General features: G+C 42.8%; 1 protein-coding gene across 35 annotated transcripts in view; it reads right to left on the reverse strand.

The window, feature by feature from the left end:
• The window catches only part of Aak1 (AP2 associated kinase 1), a 159,281-nt gene that overhangs the window by 71,325 nt on the left and 62,146 nt on the right, over positions 1-25,810 (reverse strand). For all 35 annotated transcript variants that reach the window (XM_076567152.1, XM_076567177.1, XM_076567163.1 and 32 more), the window contains exons 3-5: positions 16,270-16,388; positions 6,109-6,217; positions 4,595-4,737 (exon numbers count right to left, since the gene is read on the reverse strand). In XM_076567152.1, the coding sequence (XP_076423267.1) occupies positions 4,595-4,737; positions 6,109-6,217; positions 16,270-16,388 (371 nt within the window). The remainder of the gene's footprint in view (positions 1-4,594; positions 4,738-6,108; positions 6,218-16,269; positions 16,389-25,810) is intronic.

Raw genomic sequence — 25,810 nt, forward strand, 5'->3', positions numbered from 1 at the left:
TACAGATTTGTAACTGGCTACTGACATATTTATGTTTTTCTTCCCCAGTACAGTGCAAATCATTTTGGTAAGGGTGGTATATTAGCCTATGAATTTCTTACAGATGCTACTTCAGTGCGGTACTTCAGCAGGCATCCTTAAATTCTGTGAAATCACTTGATCAGTATTGGTTAGAGATGATTTTTCTCTCAGCCTCATGGACCTTAAAGGACCTATGTGAAATCATGCTTCTCCTAGTTTATCCTGAGTCCTATCCCTTTCCAAGTCAGATTCTATATTTGTAATATGGAATGAACATCTATCTAGAAAACTGAAAATTAATTCATAATAAATAGCATAGTAATTACAGCATCAAAACTCACTACTAGGAAATGAGGAATTAAGCAGACAAAGCAGAGTAAAACAAGGCACACTGTTGGCTTGAAATGAACTGTTGTGTGTTCCAGCTACTCTGCCCACCTGAAGGGAGGATCAGAAACTGCTCAAGGTGAAATTGCTTGTTGGCACCACTGCATTCTCCACTCGTCTTCAGACTGTCTTGTGAAAACCTCCTGGGCCAGCCTAGCCACTATTGGCTACTCTCTACCATCACCACCACCAAAGCACTCAACATGGACTCAGGGTGGAAGACTTCAAGAGTATTTCTGATGTTTGACCTTAGTTAAATCTAAAAGTCTCCTTTGGCTAGTTTCTTATCTGTGAAGTGGGGCTGATAACATTTCCATTACTGTTACAAGTAAGGGAATATATATCAAAATAAACTGTAAGTTCCCTGCCAAATATATTAATTACTGCCGTTCACTTATGAAAGAAACATGCTTGAATTCCTATAATATGTCAAGTACTCTTCTAGATCCAAGGATATACAGTTGTAGAAAATCAAAATTTAGTCCTTTCTGGAGCTCAAAATCCAAGTGGGAATGAGAAAATAATTATAGTTGTCTGGTATTGAAAATATTATGAGCCGGGCAGTGGTAGCACATGCTTTTAATCCCAGCACTCAGGAGGCAGAGGCAGGCAGATCTCTGTGAGTCCCAGGACAGCCAGGGATACAGAGTGAGATCCAGGAAAGGCACAAAGCTACACAGAGAAACCCTGTCTCAAAAAAGAAAAAAAAAAAAAGAAAGAAAATATTATGAAAAAAATCCCTGCTGGTTAAATATAGGTAAACTGAAAAGGAATGCCACTTCAAATGACATTCCTGGAAGGCCTCTCAAATAAGGAGACCAGAATGAGAAGCTGCAGCCATGGCCCATTTAGGACAGAGCATTCTGAGCAAGAAGTCGCAGCAAGGCCTGGAAATGGGTACATCCCTGAGGGGTTTCATGCATAGGAGTAAGCCCATGTGGCTGGTCCAGCACAGTGCTAAGCTGGCAATGTGGGACAGGGGTATTATAGGACAGAGCTGTCACTTCTGGGGAGATGAGATATGTGTGGCTTTAGAAGAGGTCATGCATTTAAGAGGTAAAACTAGGCACAGGAATAAAGTACTGAGGCAAGAGTGACATTACTGCCAATATTGGACTCAGTACCACATGGCAGACAATCAGTACCCCATGCACGTTCACTTACAGTGGCCATGAAATCCTTATTAAGCTTTGCTATCCCCCTTAACAGATGGAAAAAGATAAGCCAGTCAAGGACTCAATTTTCCTGGGGTTAGGCTGGCAGGGCAGGATTTACACCAGGCTGCCTGACTTATGAGACCACACTCAGCCACCATGCTGACGTGCAGCATGCAGTTAAAGAGCATGGACACTTCAGGCTGGTTAAGAGAGAAGGAAGGGGGCAGACAGAGGACAAACAAAGAGACTGAGGAAGACTACTTAAGAGGCATTTGGGACTTTTTAACTTTAAGAGCTCAAGAAAACAACCATTTTAGGAATGTCAGCTTTGCAGAGAAAGAATAAAAGAAAGCAGACAATGAGGGAAGAGGAATGGGTCAAGCAAGGGCAAATGACGATGGGAAGGGGAGAGGAAAGGTAACAAGCTACAAGAGATGAGTGAGGGAGAGAACCGACTAGCACTCACACGTGTGAGCACTGGCAGAGAGAGAGAGAACAGTCACATGCTCAGGCAAAGCCCCGAGGACACAAGCCTGTGGCTGGTGCCATTTGTATCAGTCACCCTTGTATTGCTATGACCACAGAACAACTGTGGTCTGGCAGAACAACTTAAGGGAGAAAAGATTTATTTTGGTTCACTATTTTGGGGTATTTTCATCCATCCAGAGGGAAGGGCATGGTAGCCTGCATCATATCACAGTGAACCTACCAGAAAGCAGAGAGTCGCTGAAACCAGGGCCCAGGCGATACCTGTTTAAAATCCCTAGGGATCTACTTCCATCAGCTAGGCCCTACCTCCTAAAGGCCCTACCAGCTGGGGAAAAGGCATTCAGAACAAAAGCCCGAGGGTGGCACTTCGATCCAAACCATAACACCACTGCTTACTGCTGTTCAGTACTTCAGTTCTTCCGGAGTTCCAAGCCACTGACCTGATTTCCCAGCCTAACAGCTTAAGAGCATTATGAAAGCTGTCACTTCCAAATTCTGCAGAGCCTTTGCTAAGGGGCCTGAAAAGCCACCTCTCACTGGCCTCTCTTTACCTCAGCGTTATGCAAAACAGCTTGGCACTGAGGCATTTCAGAGAATTTAATACCTCTGGGAAATGTGGAGGGTTAGACGAACACATCTTCGAACCCGTGTTTTTAAATTTAGGGTAAGAGCCCTCACCCTACTATACTCCATGAAACCAAAGTCTCTTCTGTGACAAGAAAAGTGACAGCTATGATTTTTCAACCTTAATATATTTGTTCATCCTGAACTCTTTCTTGCCCTCTCTTAAGTGCATGGACAACTAGCACAAAATAACACAACAAAACAAAATTTGTTAAAAAGGAAACAAGAAAAACAACTTCTTTCTCTATTCTGACCTGATAACTTAATTAGCAGTTGGGGCAGCAGTCATGGTTTCTCTGGCAAGGATTATGTACTGGCAAGTAATAAAGGCTGGAATAGGTGGTCTTCCCAGATTTGATCCCATGGTTTGCAATGATGACCTTTATCTTTCTTAAAGAAATGAACATAAAAACTGAGAGGAAGTAATTGAAGCATTACAACAGCATCTGAAGAGATCTCTTCCATAGCATAGTACTTCTATTGTTATTATTTTTAAGGACAGAAACGCCTAAGGACTAAGAACACTTTGAGTTCATATCCTGTATGGAAAGAGAAAGAGAGGCCACACTTGTGCAAGGCAGGGCAAGAGGGGCTTTCTTCAGTTTTGCCTGTGAATACGCAGGACCCACCCAGGCTAGGCCAGGCTCACACAGTTCAACAGTAGACACTGCTATCTATATTTTACAGAAGACAGAACCACAGCTCAGAGAGGCCAAATAATCTGAAGAACAAGCTAAGGAGCTTGAACAGGAAGAGCTAGAGAGAACATGATACTTCAGAGGCCCAGGGAAAACAGGGTACTGAAGGGGTCAAATGCAGCAGGTAGACTAAGACAAATACTACAAAGCATCCTTCGCATTTGGCAATATCGAGCAAGTTTCTTATGCTCTACAGTTCTGCTGCCATCCCCCGTGTGGTGGTACAGAGGCAGAGAATAATATGAAATTTCACACAAAGGGTTGGCTTTAAATTCTGACACTACTGTTTCCTATTTATAAGAATGTAGGCAAGACACACAGCCTCTCTGCTGCTTAGTTTCCTCACCTGTAAAAGGTAATGGAAAATATCTAAGAAAACAGTATGCATAAAGTTCAGTAGAATATTTAGCACACAGTTGGTCAATAAATGTTAAGCTCAACCCTAATCAGGTGCCAAGTACATTGTACAAATGCTGTCATGTGACTTCAATAGGAAAAACACAAGGCAATGTGATGGTAATCAGCACCAATTATTAAAAATAATTAATTTTTCAAAATATGAAAGAGGGCTTGGGATATAATTCAGTGGTACAGCACTTGCCTAACATGTGCAAGGCCCTGGGTTTAATCCTAGCAGTAACAACAATAACCTTGTGTGTGTGTGTGTGGGGGGGGGGGGGGGCGTGTGGGGGTGTAATAAAAAGTAAGCATCATTATTTATAAGCTACTTAAATTAACATTAATTTTGAAGACCATTAAAAAATTTAGGAATACAGAAGCCGGGCGGTGGTGGCACACGCCTTTAATCCCAGCACTCGGGAGGCAGAGCCAGGTGGATCTCTGTGAGTTCGAGGCCAGCCTGGGCTGCCAAGTGAGTTCCAGGAAAAGGCGCAAAGCTACACAGAGAAACCCTGTCTCGAAAAACCAAAAAAAAAAAAAAAAAGAAAAGAAAACCACAGAAAAAAATGTAGGAATACAGAAATAAAAATTAAAACATATGACACTTCGGGCATTTGAAAGTTTAAAAATTCTGGGGGCTCGTTAACCAAGTTGATAACTGTACTTTTTCTTTGGATTTTCTCTCCCCTGACTTCAATGTAAGCCCAGAATTAGGAACTATGTCTTACACTTCTTTCCTACCCGTCAATACGTGCTCCATCCCTGGGACAGACATAAACACTCAGTAAAAACACACTCCATAAGCAATCAGTCTGTTACCTTCAGGTCCCGGTGGATAATAGGAGTTTTGCACTGATGTAGGCGGGCAACAGCCTCACAGGTGTCACAGAAGATTTGCAGGACTTCATTCTCTGTAAAGCCTGTTTGTAGACGCTGGTTCATCAGGTTTACCACCTGGCCTCCTGAGACAGGTACAGAGCAAGGGAAAGGATATTAACAGGCATATTCATCACTTGGACCTAGGCACTGACAGCTGTCCAGACAGAAGTGGATCACTGGCCAAGCTGGCATTAAACTCCACGGGTCTCAAGTCTCTGCTTGGGATTTGTTTTCTTACAACCCAATGTCTCCTCTGATGAATCAAAAGCAGATTATTTTTTTAAGCACACAGATGTGAACTGCCCTCATTTTTACTTGAGATTAGAAGCAGAACTCACATCACAGTCAGTTACTGCTGTCTAGTAATCATGTCCCCATGGTGTAGAAGACAAGGCCACAGCCTCTGTCATGTCTTTCGGAAAAAACGAGACAGCACAACAGATCCAGGGAGCAGGAAAAAGATGGGGCTGTTTCCACTTTGAAGTCTTTAACTCTGGGGGAACTTGGTCTCTCTGGCAACAAAAGACTGGTTATCAATTTTAAATAAAATTATTCAGACCCAAGTCCTCCTACTATTTGGCATCTAAAATGTCCTATGCAAAAGAGGAATGGTCAAAGGGGAATAAATTGTCAATTTCAAATTTGATGGCATTCTACAAAATCAGATTAATAGCCAACAAAGCCAAAACTAACGGTTAATGTCACATTTATAGGATAAGAACAATTTATAGACAATATCTTTAAAGTCAGAAAACGTTAGTGACACTAAGGGCAATTACAAAACAGGGTACCAAACAGTAAGGCGATGGCCCAAACCTATAATGTCAGCTGCTTGGGCAACAAGAGCCAAATCTCCAAACAACAGGTGCATGGGATGTCATCAACTCAACACATTTGTGCTACAGTCTGGATTTCTCAGGGCAAATGCATGAAGTTTCAAGTTTTCATCTATTTACAGTTGGAAGCAGCAGCACCTGAATGTAGCTTTACCAGGTATTACAGCCCCAGAGAACAAGAGGGCCACTTTTGCAGACAAAAGGGGTTCTTTCACTCCATCACAGGAGAGGGGCAGTGGTGGGAGTGAAGAAAAGGGCTAGGGAAGCTGCAGTTTCTGTAAGCTCCATACTGGTTTTTATTATATGTCTTCACTGATTGTTAAACCCTCATAAAGAACACATTCTTCCTCATTTTCATGTGGTCTCATTTATATACACAGCCAAACCCTTCTATACCTAATGGAGACAGGGTCTGGAATTATCTGTTGCTTTCAATTCTTTGTACCATAACCCTTGTACTCATGAAAATAACCAAGAGCAGCAATGGACTGCATAGCTTGCCCATCTATGAAACCAGAGCATTATCTTCAGAGTACAATGGACAGTAAGTGAAATGATCCCCATGCCCTTGACCATTAGAGCGCCAGAAACAAGAGCTTCAGTGAAGTCAACACACACCTCTGCAGAAGTCCATGAGAATGAGAACTTCCCATACGTCGCCACTGCTTACATTGTTGATACTAGAATCAATGTAGCCCACAATGTTCTTGTGCCCTGATAGGTCCCTCTGTGAACAAGAGTGGAGAAGCACATTGTCAGTTATAGACACAGTAGGGGCAGAATTAGTCAGTTGGTTCCACTAGCATAAACAATTTAAATACATAGCGACAACACGAAGAGCATGGGAAGGGGAGAGTGACAGTCAAGAACAAGTTTCTGGTGGTCTTTGAGAAGCCCAGTCATATCTCAAGAGCAATTCCACTTTCCTCCTGAACCACAGCGATCTCCAGAGCCAAGGCTCTAGAATGAACCTCACACAGAACACCCACTTGTTCACTGATTGGTGCTCCATCTGACTCAGAAGGACTCCTATAACATCCAGAAATACTGCAGAGGATGAAAACTACAACAACTACTGAAATGGGTAAAACTCTAAGACAGAAAAAGAAATCTATGTTTCTCCTGTTTATTGGAGGCAAAAGTGAATTCAGCTTGAATTTTTATTTTCTTTCTCTTTTTGTATGTGTGGGAGGACTGGGGTGAAAAAAGATTTACTACCTGTGGCATTCAACAGAGTTCTTTCCAAAGCAGTGTCTTCCCTGAACAAAGGGATGGCAAGGGCTTTAGCTGGGCAGCCTGCACGAAGTCAGAAAGGAAAGTGGGCACATTTCTGAACATGCTCTAACTTGACTTTTAACAGTTTCCCTTTAGGAAATATATGAAAAGAAAAACTGCCTTGCAAAATCTGAAGAGACTACAATAGCATCTAGACCAGACCCAGCATTTTACTCATAATTAAGCCTTTCCAGATGGCCAACTGAGATAGAAGATGCAGCATCAGCTGAACTGCTTATCAGCGCTCAGGACTGATGCTCATGGGTTTTCATCCCTCCAATAGGTACTTACTGAGAACTACCCAGGCACTGGAAATCACCTCATACCTTGGGCCATAGAGCAGATATCTACGGTGATGATGCTAAAACACTTGGTCCACACACGGATATCTAAGATAATGACTCTGAAACCCAAGATCTTTAAAAACTAAGTTGGGGAAAGAAAACATGAGGAAACTGGGCATTGTGATTTTGATACAAATGCAAGGCAAAATTAGGATTTGTAAATTAACTGTAATACATTATTTTACTTTTGTTTTAGAGGCTTAAGGGAGGGTGTAGAAAAGACTAGGTTCTATGAGTCTGTGTGTTTGACTCAAGCTTAGGCTCTGGAGTGGTCCAGTACGATGGTGGAACTGCTCCTGTAGATCTGGCTGGGCTTCTCAGAGTCCAGGGAAAAGCTGTTCCTGACTACCCTAAGTGCAGATTGCAATGCTCAAAATGACAAAGTTAACACAGGAAGAAGCCTCAAGGTATCAGGCAAACATTTGCATCCCCAGCATCAATGGTAACACTCACTCTCTTTCTGCGTAGTGGATTAGAAAGCACTGCTGACAGAACAGCAGCCCCACGAAAAACAGACAATGGTAGGAAGGTGCCCACGGGAAACTTCTGGAGACTTATGTGAGAAGAATTTTGGAGAAGAGATGGGATGGGATAAGAACAGACTGAGTTGAGCAGTGTCCGTGAATTACTCTCGAAACATCTGTGTTTAAGGAAGAGGCTGCCTCAAAGGAAGAATTGCCAGGAATTGTGAAAACCACACTGGAGAATGAAAGCTGTAAGATACAGAAGACAAGGAAAGCTGGTGAAACCATACTACAGGCTAGAGGGATGCGGCGAGGATTACTGCTAAGGGGCAGATCACAGAGTGATTGATTTTCCTGCAAAGGGGGGCTGGGCAGAGGTGTTTGCTACACATTGCACAAAAAAGAAAAGGGGAATTCAAGTAGGTTCAGAGCTATGGTTTTGCTTTTGGTATAGAACAAAGTCATCTTCAAAATAGGATGAGAAAGAAACTTGATGAGGCAAAAGCTTCATGGAACCTGCCTTGGGTCACAGATCCAAGATAGAGAGGTCAAAAAACAGTCTCCAGAGCTCAAGCTTTATAACACAAAAAGCATTCAGATCCTATCTTTCCCTCTACTTATTGTGGACCTTTCTAGAGCTCGTTTCTATTTACACAGTCCAAAAAGTAGGAAGAACTGCAAAGAAACTTCTTTTTAAAGTTGCGTGTATATGTCTACATGTGGGTACATGCATGTGAGCACACATGCCCGAGAGTCCGGAAGACTCTCTTAATAGAAGGAAGGCCATTCTAATACCTGAGATAAGTTTGTATTTTGGAAAGGGATGCTTGGTGTAGCTTTGTTTTCCTCTTCCTTTCCCCTCTTCATAACTCTACATCTCTTTTTTAACTCTTCTAGGCAAGCAAGTACATCTCTAGTCAGCGGTGAAAGAAACCGTGGGCTGGCCCTCGGTTCTAGTCGAGACCTTGCTGAGCTTCTGCTACCTAAGAAGTCCAAGCCGGGCGATGGTGGCGCACGCCTTTAATCCCAGCACTTGGGAGGCAGAGGCAGGCGGATCTCTGTGAGTTCGAGGCCAGCCTGGGCTACCAAGTGAGTTCCAGGAAAGGTGCAAAGCTACACAGAGAAACCCTGTCTCGAAAAACCAAAAAAAGAAAAAGAAAAAAGAAGTCCAAGATACTTTTCTTCCTACACCAACATTTATTCTCCCCTACCATACTACTTAGATTTTACTGTCAACCTGATACAAACTAGAGATACCCAGGAAGAAGGAACCTCAACTGAAGAACTGCTTCCATCAGGTTGGACTGTGGGCATATCTGTGGGGCATTTTCTTAATTAGTTGACGTGGGGGACAGCCCACTGTAGGCGGTACCACTCCTAGACAGATAGGCCTGAGCTGTATAAGAAAGCTAGCTGAATGTAAGCTTGGGAGCAAGTCAGTAAGTAGCAGTCCTCCATGGTCTCTGCTTCAGTTCCTACCCCCAGGTTCCTGCTCTGGCTTCTCTATGTACTGTGACCTGAAAGTGTAAGATGAAATAAGTCCTTTATCCCTCAAGCTGCTCTTGGTCGGTGTTCTATCAGAGTTAAAGAAAATCAAACCAGGACACGTTTAAACTCAGTCTTGTACTTTCTGGATAAACCTTTAAAAATGTCAACTACAGTCCTACTCTGCAGCACTGCACTTCAGATTTTAATAGGACTGTGATCACTGAGGGATCCCACTGTAAAGCAGATTCTGACCTGCTAACCCTGGGCAGGGCCAGCTGTGTGCCACACTGCTGCTCAGTGCACCTACCTTAGCAAGGTCCTATAGAAGCACTCCAAGTGTGGTTAGTCAACAGATGCTGGCTGCTCAGTAGACTGCAGCCAGTCCACAAGGAAATAAAGAGCAAGTTCATCAGTCAACAAGCCAGGCTCCACCCTAATGAGCTTTTAACCTTCGAAGGAGCAGCTCACTGATTCACCTTCTGGAACAAGACCCCTTCAGCAACTGGACATTTATATCAACTACTTCTTATGTGGTGCCAAGACAACTCAATCAAGTAAGAACGGTTTCTTCAAAAGGTAGAAATGGAACATTCTTTCTTACTCTCTCTCTCTCTCTCTCTCTCCCTCTCCCTCTCCCTCTCCCTCTCTCTCTTCTTTTTGGTTTTTCGAGACAGGGTTTCTGTGTAGTTTTGGTGCCTGTCCTGGATCTCACTCTGTAGACCAGGCTGGCCTCGAACTCACAGAGATCCGCCTGCCTCTGCCTCCTGAGTGCTGGGATTAAAGGTGTGTCTTTTGAGGCCACTCTGGCTGCCTCTTCATTTATAGCTGTGTTGCTTTGTTGTGGTATTTGTTTGTTGTTTTGAATAGGCATGCCCCCAGAAGATGAGTAAAGTACTGCAGGTCTAGTCTGATTCATGGAGTAAACCAGCACTGCCACCTCTACAATGTCATCAATAGAGCCGAAAACGACTTTCTCTCTGTTTTGTCGGCCACATCACTCTATGTATGTATACATTCATACTGAGCTAACTGACCTTTGAAACACCTATATCTTTTTCTACTCACACTGCTTCTAAATCTTTGCCTTCACTGAACCATGCTGGTAAAGCTGGTTAAAATGAACTAAGCACTCGGGAGGCAGAGGCAGGCGGATCTCTGTGAGTTCGAGGCCAGCCTGGGCTACCAAGTGAGTCCCAGGAAAGGCGCAAAACTGCATAGAGTAACCCTGTCTCGAAAAACACCCCCCCCCAAAAAAAAAAATGAACTAAAAGTCCACATATATGATCTCACTCTTTTGAGTCAATCCATTGTTTCAGTTGTAAAAATTGTTCAGTCACCCAAAGCAGTTGTTATATCTTCCAATGGAAACAAAAAGACAAGCATGTCTCCTGCTACTTTAAATAAGTTACTTGTTAAATGTAGAATAACATATACTTAATGGTAACCACAAAAACTGCAGTACCACATTTACTAAGAGTACTCTTACAAAGGGACTGTTGTTGCCATTTTCATCTACATTAAGGTATTTTAGGACAGCTAACTTAACTTGCTTTCTCTTCTGCTTACTCTTCTTGGGAGGGGTGTACAATGACTTCTTCCATGGCATCATGAGGTCTCAAAGATGAAGGGATATTGTAATCCCTTCAAAATGCATGTACCTTCCAGCTGCTTTTGCTGACCATGAGGAATTCTTTCCCCTAGAGTTCTCCTACATGAGAGTTAACATCTTGATTGAGGTTCGACCACATATGACAAGTCAGGTTGGTTTTTTTAAATGTATAAAAGACTAAAGTCAACCTTATATTTAGTGACAAAGGACTGAATGCTTTCCTACTAAGATTGGGAACAAAGCAAAGATAAATGTGTCATTCTTATTCAACATGGTATTACAAGTTCCAGCCATTGTGATAACGCTATAAAGGGGGAAAAATTACAGGCAAGAAAGCCATCCCTCATTGCAAGTTTGGTGAACTGATAGGACATATTGTAAAAATTCACTATTTCTAAATACTAGCACTAAACCTATGGATTTAAAAACAAAATCTGAAATATAGTATCAGAGGCTGTAATTTGGAGGTATAACATACAAGGTAAGGCCTAGAACTAGAGAAGAAGATATATATATAAAATGATTTAAAATCACTAAAAACAAATTTAAAATCTTTGCCATATGTCTAAGAGCATTTATAAGTTTGTGCACAAGAAGTACATGATGGTAGTAAAAGACAGCACAGATGTAAGTGAATGGGGATGCAGACCATGTTCATCTATTGGAAGATCACAAACAGAAAAGATGTCAGTTCTCCCAAAATAGAAATACAGGTTTAACGTACCTCCTATCAAAATTCCACATTATTCCAAAATGTAAACAAAAGGTGATGTGTTGTGGTTTGCACGTAAAATATCCCCACAGGCTTTAGCTCCCACTGGAGGTGCTGCTCTGTAAGGCTGTGGGGCCCTGCTAGAGAAAGCAGGTCACTAGGGATGGGCCTTGAGTATTTATAACTGCCCCCACTTCCTGTCTCCCTTTGCTCCTGCCTGCACACACAATGTGACCAGCTGCCTCATACTCCTACCACCATGCCTTCCCTTCCACGCCCACTGTAACTGTTCTTAACCTGTGAGCCAAATCCTGTCTTAAGCTGCTTTTACTGGGCACTTTGCCACACTGATGAGAAAAGAAACTAACACACTATGTGGACTAGAATATTGCTGTGGGATGGTCTGTATGTCAAATGCTCTGATTGGTCAATAAATAAAACACTGATTGGCCAGTGGCCAGGCAGGAAGTAGGAAGTATAGGCGGGACTAACAGAGGAGAATTGAGAGAACAGGAAGGTGGGAGGGGACACTGCCAGCCGCCGCCATGACAAGCAGCATGTGAAGACGCCAGTAAGCCACGAGCCACGTGGCAAGGTATAAATTTATAGAAATGGATTAATTTAAGATGTAAGAACTAGATAGCCAGAAGCCTGAGCCATTAGGCCAAACAGTTTAAATAATATAAGCGTCTGTATGTTTCTTTTATAAGTGGGCTGTCGGACTGCCAGGGCTTGGTGGGACCTGGAGAAAAGCTCTCCAGCTATGAATATTTTAAAACATTCTGGGGAAATGTGAAAGAATCGTATTGATAGCTGGGGGCAGTAGCACACACACCTATAATTCCAGAACTGGGTGGATGGAGGTAGAAGGATCAGAAGTTCAGGGCCAGCCTTGGCTACAAAGTTTAAGATAACCCAAGGCTACAGCGAGAGACTCTGTCTCAAACAGATTTGCTCTCGAGCTACAGAAACAAGAGGCATACAGTCGCTAAGAGGACAGACAGAGAAAGTCCAGTAATGGTCCCTACAATTTAGTTCCTGTGGGCAGTAGGGGTGGGAGATGTCAAACCCAGGGCCTTGTATATAGAGACAAGTGTGTTACCACTAAGCTACAATTGCACTTCAAGTGACATTTAGCAACCAGCAGAACAGGGAATACCTTTTCAGATCTGATACTCAAACAATTTGCCATCCATAAGCAAAGAGCAGAACATCAACAAGTCTCACAGCTTATATAATGGTTCACTGTCTTTAAATATAAAGTGTAAAACTGTAAAATTTTAGAGAAAAAGATAGGAGAAAGTCTTCGGAATTGAGAGCTAAACAAAAACTTACTCAATTTGACCCCAAAAGCCCAATCCATAAGAGGAAGGTGTTGGGTGACCATCTCCACAGAAGTGGGGGTGAAGCAGAAGGGTGGGAGGCTGATCAGAAGTGAAGCTAAGGGGAAGGAGCTGAGGGAACTCCACAAGAACAAATTGGTTCCAAGAACACCAGCAGGAGTCCATCACCAGCTTGGGGTCCATCAGGTCAGGAACCCTGGACATCTCCTCAGTGTTACAGCAGACAAATGCTACATCTGCACATTTAAAACACAACTTGCATAATGGAGGAAAGTCCGGGATCCCATTGCTGAAATATACACAGCACCCTGAGAGCAGAGGAGGAACAGGACGAGTCCTGGTGAGAACGGCTGTGTGGCAAAGGGCAATGCTTGCAGCCCAGCAGCAGCCTCAGGAGGAGCAGTTCCTCCCACAGCAATGTGAGAACCAACACTACCACAGCCAACCTACTGCTCAAACTGATGGGTAGTCCAGTGAATTCAGGTTGAGAGTGAAGCTAATGCTGAGGGGTGGGCTGCAAAACACAAGAGCTAAATCCTTATTTCCAATGGGAACAATGCCTGCCTGTAATGAAGTAAAAACCAACAACTAGCATGGTTTGGGAAGTACATTCTAGGAATCAGCAACCATGATGACTTCGAGGACCCTGAGATGGTACAGGAGAATGGTATAGGGCTGTTTGATATTTTCTTGTTACCTAGCTGACTTAGCTTTGAAAAAATATAAACTAAATTAAAAACAAAAACAAACTGTCACCGTAAACGCATCCCTGGACCAAAACTGATCCCATACAACTAAACTCCTAATCAGACCCATTGTGAGTTTTCAGACCTGTGCTTCTTGATTTCTCTACTAGCAAAAGCAAGCTTTTGTGTTTCCAAATGAGTGGGAGAAAAATGAAAGAATGAGATTGCTTTTCTAACAGAAGTAAAACAATGGGAAGGGCATTCTGGGCAGAAGAAACAGCAGCAGCAGAGACAGGAACTGAAGTGTGGATAGTTGAGCAAGCATGGAGCGAGCAATTGGGGAGGGATGAAAGGGGAAGAAGAAGCCGGTGGGGGGTGGAGGAGGAGGAGGGGTGGGGGCATAAGAAATATCCAGGAACCTCCTATGTGGAGGAGACAGGGCAAGTAGAGAACCTTAGGCCCACTGCAGACAGATCCGTGTGGTCTGGAGCCTTGGTTCAACAGTATTAGGTCATTTCCAAATACTTTGACTTTAGGCTCTCACCACACCTAACTTTTATTTTTGCTCTTTACCAAGGCTTTAAAATCTGGTGCCTAAAGGAGTCACCTCCAGGTAAATATCTGGATCTACTCTGCAACCATGCAGACATGCATTTCACTCTTTCATTGAACTGTTTGCTACATGTTAAGTGGTGTGTCAAATTATTAAATTTCTGATTTTAAATAATTCACATTGTGATGGCAGAACTGCCTAAAACATAACAGGTAAAGCAATATAATTAGTATAAACAAAACTGTGGAAATACAAAAATAATAAAGTTCATATGTAGAAGTTTTTATTATGTACAATGTCAAACAGAAGCAAAAACAACCAATAACAACTAACAAGCTCTCAAGAAGTTGTCACTTTGCTCTGATTATCAAATCTTGGTAAATCTTTCTTTTAAATCCAGTTACTGTTTTCACAGTAATGCTCCATTTCCTCATAAACATGTCAGCATATACTCCTGATACAGACTCTTTAATAATGATAGAAATCTAACTCTATATGCTAACTCTATGCTAACAAATTAGCATGTTTTTTAAAGATTTGCTTTATTTTTAATTATGTGTCTCTGTGTCTCTACGTGCACATGCATGCAGGAACTCTGAGAGGCCAGAGGCATTGGATTCTCTGGAGCTAGAATTACAAAGGTAGTTGTGATGTAGGTGCTGTGAATCCAACCTGGATCCTCTAGAAGAACAGTACATGCTCTTAAGTGCCGAGCCATCTCTCCTTGTTTTTTAAATTAAATAAAAACATACAGATCTTAATGTGTTTGAGTTCTGACAGTTATATATTTCTTTATAAGCGCTACACAAAACAACACACTTCCATAACCCAGACAGTTCCAATAATACATTTCATGGCCCATTTCCCAACCCAAATAATTATTTTCTGACTTCCAATGCCACAGTGAATTCTGCCTATTCATGAACTTCTATAAATGGATTCACAAAGCATTATGAAGTATTGACATTGTGGCCAAAGCACAGGAAGCGCTCCAGCTGGAAAAAAAAAAACTGTAAAAATCAAAAGTTGGGTCAGGACATAGTCACAGGATGCAGAAAGATGGTGGTGATCAGAACAAGGAGCTAGCAACTGAGGGAAGGCACAAAGAGAGAAATGCTCCCTACAGAGGTGGGCTCTCCAGATTATATGCTTTCCCAAGGGCCCAAACTATGTTTCTGAGTTAAACTAGTCAGTTCTCCCAATAAGTTCCTTTTCCCTCAATATCCACTTGAGGGTGATCAAGGCGTATATGCCCTGGTTATTGGTCCTACCTTGCGCAAGAGCTTGCTGCCAGCTGTCATCCCTGCCCTGTGATTTTCCTAGGGCAACATAATATTCCTGTCTTAAGAAACAGCCACAGTAGATAAGTCATGAGTTTGAGGGTAAAATCCACTACTATTATTTTGCTAAATTGACAGAGCAATAAAACTGGCTCCTAATGACTTATTGCTAAACTCACAGATCAGTGCATTGCTCAACTCTCATCAGAGAAACTTCTTGCAGTAGGTAGCGATTAACACCGAGACTCACAATTGGTCAATGTGCAAAGAATAAGAAGAGACTTTGAGGTGCTCAGCCCTAATGGGATGCCTGTACCACACCTCTTCCCTTAAGGTTTGGGACAGAGAAATTTTAAGAGCCAGACTTCAAGGACAGGAAGTTCCCCCACAGGGCAGATGCACACAGGAACTCACATCATTTACAGCATTATACACAAGACCTGCAAAAACTCAAACCAGATAAAATCCTAGCATGACGGAGGGGAGGCAGGCATGAAGGCACCCCTAGTGGAGGAGCTATTAGTATCTGATTATCACTGGAAGAGGAAAAGTCAGTGGCTTCAGTGGTGTGACACGTGGTATATCAACCACACTTCAGGGCAGGCTCCGCACCTAGGAGCAGTCCGACAACACAAAACTGGGCTCAGTGGGTTTTAAGAGAGAACACAAGAAGTCGAGTAAGTAGAGAGGTGGGGGAGGATCTGGAAAGAGCTGAGGCAAGGAGATGAATATGATCATAACATACTGTATGAAATTCTCAAGAAATTAATGAAAACACTATTTTAAAAATATATAAGGTTTAAGCTGGAGGGGGGGGGTTGTACACCCAGCACTCGGGAGGCAGAGGCAGGCAGATCTCTGTGAGTTTGAGGCCAGCCTGGTCTACAGAGTGAGTTCCAGGACAGCCAGGGCTACACAGAGAAACCCTGTCTCAAAAGAAAAAAAAAAAGAAGAAGAAATACATACATATATATATTGTTTAAATAAAGAAGAAGAAGAAGCAGTCATAATCCACAAACTCTTACCATGATCTGAATTTCCCTCTTGCACACCTGGAGGTCATGCTCATTGTTGACAAACATACGTTTCAAGGCACATTTCACCCCATTGCTTGTTCTCACCAGAAAGACAAGAGCAAATCCACCTGTGAGAAGAACACACAGAGAAACTCTTTTGAGTAATTTGCAAAGTCGGTCAGGAACTCAGGCTGCTGCTGTTACCTCACATGGAACTGATACCACTATCAGCCAGTCTTCAAAGCAGAGTGGCCTAAAGAGCACTCGTACACTCTTGGAACTTACAGCCAGAGTCAGACAAGTCCTGCACATCTAACCCAGAATCAAGCACGAACAGCAGCTGTCTTCCAAAGAAATTACTAGACTTTTTTTTTTTTAATTAAGTCCAGTACTTTCTTTCTTACTAGAGAGGCTAGAAAATTTAGTGCTTTTAGTGCTTGTTAACATAAATAGTTGTCACTTTATTTCAGGAATCTCCTTTTCCTTCCTTCCTTTCCCTCCTCACTCCGGTTCAAGTGTTTATAGGAAACCCTGAACACACCTGTACCTGTCATTACATGTGCTGTTGAGATATAAGTCCCAGTGTGAGTGAGATGCTCTATAGTGGGACATCAGAACTCACTCACTGATCAGCACTCTACTTTCCTTTAGACAGCTCACAATTCATTAACAGACATTTAGGTAATTTTAACTGGTATTCTCAAATGTGCTAAATTAGTTCATTTTTCGAGTACCACATAATCTTAGAACTCCTAACTCCCACCTAACTCCCAAAGCACTGCCTGCCTTGAGGGTCAGATAGACAAGAGTGGCAAAGCAGTCCCAGGTCAAAGTCTTGGAAGAAACAGCAGTTCCATGGAACACAAAGCCCAACCACCTGCCTTGTATACCTTTATCGCTTAGCTCATCAATCCTGTGTTGTGAAAACACCACTAAGCTATTCTTTGCACAGAGATGGCACATATTGGATAGAAGTGAGCACAGAGGAAGTGATCAGTATGAGTTGAGGTTGTAATATAGTACTGAGTTAGCAGCCATTTGTAATGTTGATAGAAACCAAACCAAAAAGCAGCCAATAGAGAGATCTTAGGCCTCTGAGAATCAGGACTCAAGATTGATTCACTGGTAACCTTCCCTGAGGCTCAGTGACACTTCAGTGCCTGTCTGCTGATGTTCTTAGCACTTACTAGCTTTACAGTAACTATTCAAGCTAACCTGGGTAGGAATCTATTCCCTGCAACCACTAAAGCCTTATTGTTCCTTATTTTCACAAAATACATGCATCATTCTATAAAAATATGCTATTAGACTCAAACGTTTCCAAACCTACCTTGTGATCATGATTTATCAGAGATTGCAGGTCTCTCTATTGACTGTCACTACATTCTTCAATATTAGATAAACACTGAAACTTCCCATGGAATCTACAATACCAACCACTATTATTTTTATCCAAAACATGGTTTTTATTTTCTTGCAATACATAAAACTATTTCATTATCAATTTTAAATATAGATTTTTCTTTAGAACTTGCTTTTTGTTTGTTTGCTTTTCAAGACAAGGTTTCTCTGTGTAGTCCTGGCTGTCCTGGAACTTGATTTGTAGACCAGACTAGCCTCAAACTCACAGAGATGCACTTGCTTCTGCTTTCCAAGTTGCTGGGATTAAAGGCATGCACCACCACACTAGACTGAGGACTTCCTTTTTAAAAAAGAACACCCAGCATCAAAAATTTAAGTCTTCTCTCTCTTCCACTCCATCGCCATTTCTTCCTAAATTACTTTTGTTTTCTGAGACAGGGTCTCATGTGGCCTTGCTGGCCTTGAACTGATTCTCCTGTTTCCTCCCTGGTAAGTACCAGGATCATTAAATGTGTACCATCATACCCAACCTACAATTCCCAAATTCCAAGATGCATCTTTTAGGATATATAATTTTTAAGATATGCGACAAAAATTAAATGCAAGAAATATGTATCGGATCTTGTCTAGTAGTATATATACATACTGTAGCACCAGTTAACTTTTCTCCCTCCCCCCAAAAAAATTATTGAAACCATGATGTATCTTGCACTTTATTAGAATTGGACAAAGTAGTTGCACATATTTCATACCCTCTATTTATATTCATGATTGTTTTATATATAGACCAAGAAGATATTTACTTTGCCAGATATTTTGAATACTTCATAATTTCATTTGGCTATAGCCTGGGCACAGTATCACCATAAAAAGCATTAAATTCCAAGAAATCTGTTTTATGAGTAAAGAAACTAAGAGAGGCTTTAGGAGTCTCACAGCCAGCTGTGGGCAGAACCTGGAGTGGTGTCATCCTCCTGACTGTCCAAAAACTGGTTCCTTCCACTTCACAAAAAACATACAATACCTCTTCATATAACTGTTGAATTAAATGAGCAAATGAGTATTTCTTTCACTGGAAATAAGTAACCCTTCATTTCACTAACAGCCAAAGACCAGAAATGACAGCCTTGGATCCATAAAGTTTAAAAAGAAAAAAAAAATACTTGCAAATATACACATTAGCTTATAAACTGTTCATCGCAGTTCTTGCCTTTCTTGCCTGAAGAGCTGATGAATGTTCCCCTTCCCAAAACTTTGTATATGGCATATTTTAAAGGCATTTTAATGTGTGGTACCTAGCATCACTGAGGGACAAGCTACTTCTTTGTGAAGCAAGTGATGCTGCTGCAATTCGAGATAACAGCCACCAGATGGGAGCAGTGGTGCAGAAAGATGACCTCTCCAGCCAGAGCTGAAAACAACTTGGCAAGCAAGTTCGATTTGCTAGACCTACAATTACGATGAAGCTTAAAGCAAAGCAACGATCACTACACTCAACATAGTCAGAACCACACTACTCAGCATCTATGACCATAAAAGGCCCATCTGTGAGTGAGAAGGCTTTAACCACGAGATCAAAATGGAAACCTAGTAAGATTTGTCATCCTAAAGATGTCAGCTACGACCAATGCACAGTGGACCACATGGAGATGTGAACTATTAGGTAAGAGGAAGAGGGGAGCAGGAGCACCTTAGCTACTTCTCTAGCACAGGCCCCACTGCCCTCACGTCTCTATAGGCAAAGAAGGAAGAGGGCTGACAGCACTGCTCCAGCACAGCCCATTTCCCACATGGATCAGGATACCAAGTCTCAGTCTCTGACAGAAGTACGGAAATCCATGTGGCCTGTGCTGCTATCAGCTTATTGGCATTTACACTTCACAAAGGGAAAGGGGCTCCATCTCTGAGATAAAGCAGTTGAGGAAGGCAGGGTAATTTTCATACAGACACACTTGGCCTCTTAAAAAGGTGGAGATTTTTTTTTAATTTATAAAAAGAAACATATGTTCTTCTAAAATACATAGCACTCTGGTCTTTCTAACTTGTTTTTTTTTTTTAATAAGGTATATTAATTGTACAGAAGAATGAGTTTCACTATGACTCATTCTTCTTTCATACCTCTCAGTATTGTACCTTTCTTGTCTTTAATTTGTTGTTGTTTTGTTGAGGCAGGCCACTCACTCTAGTCTAGGCTGACCTAGAACTCACTCTGTAGCCAGGGTAGGCTTCAAACTCATAGTAATCCTACTGCCTCTGCCTCCTGCGTTCGGGGATTATATATGTGAAATATCATACCTAGCTTTGGTTTTTAATTTTTGATGGGAATAGAAATTACTACTTGCAATTCCCTGTGAGTTACTACTGCATCTGAGTGGTTGATGCCCCTGGATCATCACACCTTAGAACAAGGCTTAACACATAGTGGGAATTCAATAATGAATTAGATTCTCTCAATTATTACAACAGAGAACAGAAAAGGCAACCAAGTGTACAGAGACTATGGGAAGCAGAGTACAAATGGCTATGAAGACACAGCTATCACACACATGCAGATAGCTGTTATCATTCAGGAATACGGAATTGGTTCTATCAGCAATATCCACTGTGTATGTGCATGTGCCTGTGTGTGTCTGTGTTTATGGAGGTGTATGTGTGTGCAGGTGTGTACACATGTATGTGTGAAAACCAGAAGCCAATCTTTGAGCTGCCTACTTGTTTTAGGAGACAGGGTCTCTCACTGGTCTGCAGGTTGCCAATAGGCTAAGTCTGGCCATGGTGCTCCAGAAATCTTCAATCTTTGCTTCCTTAGTGCTGGGATTACAAGCACACCCTACCATGCCCAGATTTTTATGTTGGACCTGGGGATTTCACTCAGATCCTCATGTTTACACAGCAAGCACTTTACCCCTGGTTCCAATCAGCAACGTTCATTTCTAAAGGTAAGATAAAGGGCCAAAGAGATGGCTCAGCTGATAAAGGTGCCTGCAGCCAAGCCTGACCAAATGAGTTCAACCCTTGTCACCTACAAAGAGGAAGAAGAAAATTGATTCCTACAAGTTGTCCTCTGACCTCCACATGCCCCCCAAAATGAATGAATGAATGAATGAATGAATGAATGAATGAATGAGTGTGAAGCAGGGAAAAAAACTAAAATGGAAACCCAAAATTTATTTTGAAAACACTAGATTTAAGCACAAGCAATAAATCCCATTTTGTATTAATGCTGAGCAACCAACACTATGGAAACAACACTACAGACTGAGCTTCCAGTCCTCTCCTCTGGCCTGCTCTACAGCCTTCATCTTACTGATGTGCAGAGACAGGAAGTAACACAGTAAATGGTCCTTCAAAGGTACATGCAAGCAAACTCCAATATATGAGCACACATTGGTTAACATGTTCTTGCCAAAAGAGGAGTTCATGGATAACCCCCACACTCAGCATTTGCATGTGGCTATTTGCTCTACATGAAATAGATGAAGAATGATTAAGTTCCTTATTCAAGAACACAGAGAATATTAGCAAGGAATTCCACGAGACCCTTCCCCTTTCTGTAGTTTTCTTCTTAAACCAATTGTACATACAATACATGAACTCACTTTATGCACTCCTAGAACCATGACAACAGTGGCTCCATCACTGCAGACCGTTCTTTGCTCTTCTACCTCACACCCTGCAACTGGAGCTCTATTTCTATCTCTGTACAGTAGTTTTGCTTGGCCTAAATAGAATCACAAAGTATGGACTCTTTTATCTGACTTCTTCCACACAGTATATTTCCAGATTCACTTTCATTGTTACAGCTATCAGTTTGGCGCTTGTTTTTTCAACTATTCCACCCTATGGGTGCCCAGAGTTTATCTACTCACCATGAAATGGCATGTAATGTCTCTAGCTTTTGGCTATTACAAATAAACATCTGCACAGAAGAAAGGCCTTTTCATGGACAAAGGTAGTCATTTCTGGGTCACATGACAAGTTTAACTGCCCTAATGGTCCCTCACAGTGACTATTAGCCATATGGAAGTTCTAATCCATGTCCTTACCAGCATACGGTTACAGGTCTTTTCACTGTAGCCTGTAGTGGGTAGCCATTCCAGCTTTGACCTGGAAGTTCCAACCCTCATTGAGGCTTCAGTAACAGTCATGCCTACAAGGTGGGGCCGAGAGAGGACCCTGAAACCCGAGATCTGGATGCGTGGGCTCTCTTGGTTCCTGGACCCTGGACACTGGAGACCGAGCAGAGTTCTCCAGAGAACAGCGCCGGACTGCGCTACACCTTTCCCAGACCCTGTAACCTATCCCTTCACTTGTAAGTTACCCCACAAAATAAACCTCCCTTTCAACTACGTGGAGTGGCCATAATAATTTCACCAATAGTAGCCATTCATTTTCATGTGTCCTCATCCGACTGTGATTTTAATTTGCATGTCCTAATGTATCCTGCATCACTGAAAGTCCTAGGATGAGCTGCTTTCCCAACGCTTTCCTGAAAAGGGCTTTAATCAGCATAGAATCAAGGATTAATCAGCATTAATCAAAAAAATTAATGATACAACTAGGACCTCTACTTCTCAAATACGGAAAGATGTAAGAAGTGTCAATTCTCTGCTGGGAATGAGAAATACAGGTATCACTCTGTATAAGCCTGGACAGAACTGACAGCCCCACTTCCACCTCTGTAAGGTCAGTGAAGTGCACAGGGCATGTATTACAGCCTCCACTTGACTGGGAAGATTATATAATTTTTGAGCAAAATCTCTCAGTCCTCATAACAACAGAAGATCACAATCTCCAACAGAAACTTCTCAAAGATAAAGATGAAACCTCTCTGGGACCTCATCATAATATTCAGCATCCATAAATGGTACTGTGAAAGAGGCAAGCAGGATCTCTACTGCCTCCTCAAACACTGAATCATGGAGGAGGGCAGCAGGCTGGGCAGTAAGCACTGGGCAGGTTAGGTAAGCAGACAAAGAACAAACCCTCCATGCTGGTTATCTGAGCCGAGATGGGTGCACTGGGCAGACATGAGAAGGATGAGACAAGGAAGCTAGAAGCAGTCCGTCCCGATTTTCAAACAGGGCTCTTAGAGTTACTGCCAAAAAGGTTTTGCTGTTATTTTCAATTGGGCCAAAATTCTAGACACTAAAAATCTGGGATCTGGCACTAGCCTACAGGTAAAGGGAAAACTCACTCCCGAACCTAAGTCCTATCTACAGCTTTGGGAATGGCATCTACCTGTCTGAGATCAGGAAGACTAAAGTCACAGGAACAGGGATTCCAAAGTGAGAAAGAAATGACTCATCCAGGCCCATTCTGTGCCCTTTGCTCTCCCTGCAAAGATGCCTTCCTTTAAAATAACAGCAAACTCGGTGAGTGTGCTTGGTGGAATGCAGCTTGATTTACCCAAGGAAGAGAAAATAAACATGAAACAGAAGTCTTTGAATGAGTCAGACAGAAAAGCTAGCTGGGGTGGAACTGCCTCAAAAAGGGGCTTATGAAAAGGTAGCCTGGGCCTGTGACTTTCTCTGGCCTCCACTTCCTCGTCTGCAGACATGAAAACTGAGTTCACAGGTTTTATGCTGAGTTTCTCCAACCCCTCAATTATAGACGGTACTACAGTGTACAGAGTGGGGGAAATCTAACTTGAAGGGTTAGGCTTTGCACACACACACACACACACACACACACACACACACACAGCGTCTCCTTTTCAGCTTCAAGCAAAGCAGCTCAACCTTTCCCTCTTTACAAGTTGCTAGGCAAAAAAAAAAGGGGGGGGCAAGTAAGTTTTAAGGAGGAGGAGGGAAATTTGCCCCTAAATACTCCACAGTCCCATGTGAAATTATGTTACTAAGACAAAAGGACCTCTCCTGAAACTCGTGCACCTTGCCCTTCTTCCCTTGCCTACCAGGGGTCTCAATGTATCTAGGTAGGTTCTGGGGAGGAAGCTAAGCCATTCCACTCATCTCACTCTGTGACCAGGAGGCATTCCCTCAGATCTAACAGATTAGGTTCACACACTGGCTCAGGCACTTCTTCTCTCCTTGAGGCCATCCTTTACCTGTCAAGGGCAGCTAAGATCTCCCTTGCAGTGTCTGAGACATGGAATAACAGAGCACCAAGCACACTCAGAAGGCAGGGAAGAATAGAGTTCTCTCCTTGTTCTGCTGCCCCTGAAGCCCTTTTGAGCCTATAGGAGACATCATTCATCACGAAGGTATAAATCTGTAGTAGCTTCCCAAAAATCAAGGCACAAGCCCAGATGTCTAATGGGGCCACAGAGATCCCAGGTCTTGCCAGATGACACACTCACAGTCAGGTAGGTCACCTGAGGAGTGGGACCTGTGGCAGAAGAGGAAGTAGCTGCCTGCTTCTGGGGCAACCACTCCTCAAGCTTGAAATGGTTGCCATGGAGCCCTAAGGACTAAGGGATGCCAAGTCATCTGATTTCCAAAAGAAGCTGTATTTTTAGGTGATACCTGATTTTTAGATACAGTATTTTAAAAGAGAAAAAAAAAAAGTCTCCTAAATCCTAATCAAGTTAGGCTCCAGATTAGGACTGCACCACATACATGGCCCAGCTTCCATCTTTCTAAGAGTGTATGAGGTAAGGAAGCTGTGCATTCCAGCTTCCACCTGACCACCCATATTGGCAGAGTCCTCTAGGCAAGCACACTTCAATGTTCTGTCCACAGTGTTTCTGAGCCCCCACAAGGATGACCAAGATGCTAACAAACACCATCCCCACTTGACTCACACTGAAGACAACTTTGCCAGAAGTTTCAGAAGGAGTGACAATTTTTAAAGCTCTAGAACAGATGGCAAGAGCACAGCAAAGCTTGCACAGGAGAAAAGGTCGGCATGACGCTGGTGTTGGAACTGACTGCAGTGGAGATTTGGGGCTTACTTTCCTAACGTCAGTCTCTCTCGTCTCAGACTGAAATCACCATGTGCCAGGTCCTTCTGGGGGAACAGATCAAAGCAGTCTTTTCCCCAGGCAGAAAGAACACCCAGATGGGGATACTTGAGGTAGTCAACTCCCTCTCCCCAGCAGGGCCGTGGGCACAGGACCAGAAATTGGCAATACTGTGAGTGGTTCAGAAACATCCACCAATCCAACCATGTCCCAGCCCAGGAGAAACAGGGGTCCCTGGCGACAGCCTCTCCCTCTGGCTCTCTAGCATCTCCAGCTCAGGAGGCTCTCTTTGGAATTTGGAAAGAATGTCCCTCCAAACCCCACCTCTACAAAAGGGACCTGCATGTTTGGAACAAAGGGGAAAGAATTGAAGAAATCAAGAGAGCTCTGTGTGAGGAACCAGAGCACACTGGCCTGGCTTGCCAGCAGCTAAGTATGATGGACAGGGGGCTTTCCTCCTGTAATCTGGCCACACCTTCCCAGCACTGTTGTCATGGAATTGTTACCTGGAAAATGTAAAAAGAAGTGGTGAGAAGACACTGGTTAAGTCGTATTCTCTGTTCACTGAAATCCACAGCTGCTTCCCATGGGCAGAAGAATCATGTTCTAGTCTCCTTACTGCAGCTAGGTGATCTGGGAGCAGCTAATTCCATTCATCGATCTGAAACTCCTCATTTGCTTCTAGCCATTGGTCTTAGCCTTCCTAGAACAAACACTGCCCACTGCCTGTGGCCCGCAAGGTTCAAACAGATGTCCTCTCCCTCACTTTCTGGAGACACTACAGCCTTCCGACCCTTACTCATACACCCCTATCCCAGTAAGAGCCTTCCTGCTTCCTCAGTGTTGTGCCCTTGGCACATGCTTCTCTCTTGGCACGACCAGCTGCTACTTATCATCGTAAGTTTCTGGAAGTTCCTTCCTTGGCTAAGCCTTCTCTGGTTGTCCTGTCACCAGTCACTTGGTATGTCCAGCATCCTTTATTTTTCTTTTGAAACAAAAGTGTAATTAAATGCGTCAGTGGATGATTCCTAGTCCGATCCCTTCTCCCCCTGTACACTATAAACTGCCAAGGGCAGACATGATGATTGATTCACTGCGGCATCCCTGTCACCCAGCCCTGTGTCTGCCACATAGCAAGTGCTCATGCGCTTTGTCTTCCTAACCCTATAAAGGCTTCCAAACCAAAACAGCAGAGCACCAACAAAGATATCTACCTCATCCTAGGCTTCCAGTCTCTCAGAATCTAGAATTCAGTAGAAGGGCCAA

The sequence above is a fragment of the Peromyscus maniculatus genome, chromosome 3, assembly GCF_049852395.1.
Source record: "Peromyscus maniculatus bairdii isolate BWxNUB_F1_BW_parent chromosome 3, HU_Pman_BW_mat_3.1, whole genome shotgun sequence".
NCBI classification, from domain to species: Eukaryota; Metazoa; Chordata; class Mammalia; order Rodentia; family Cricetidae; genus Peromyscus; species Peromyscus maniculatus.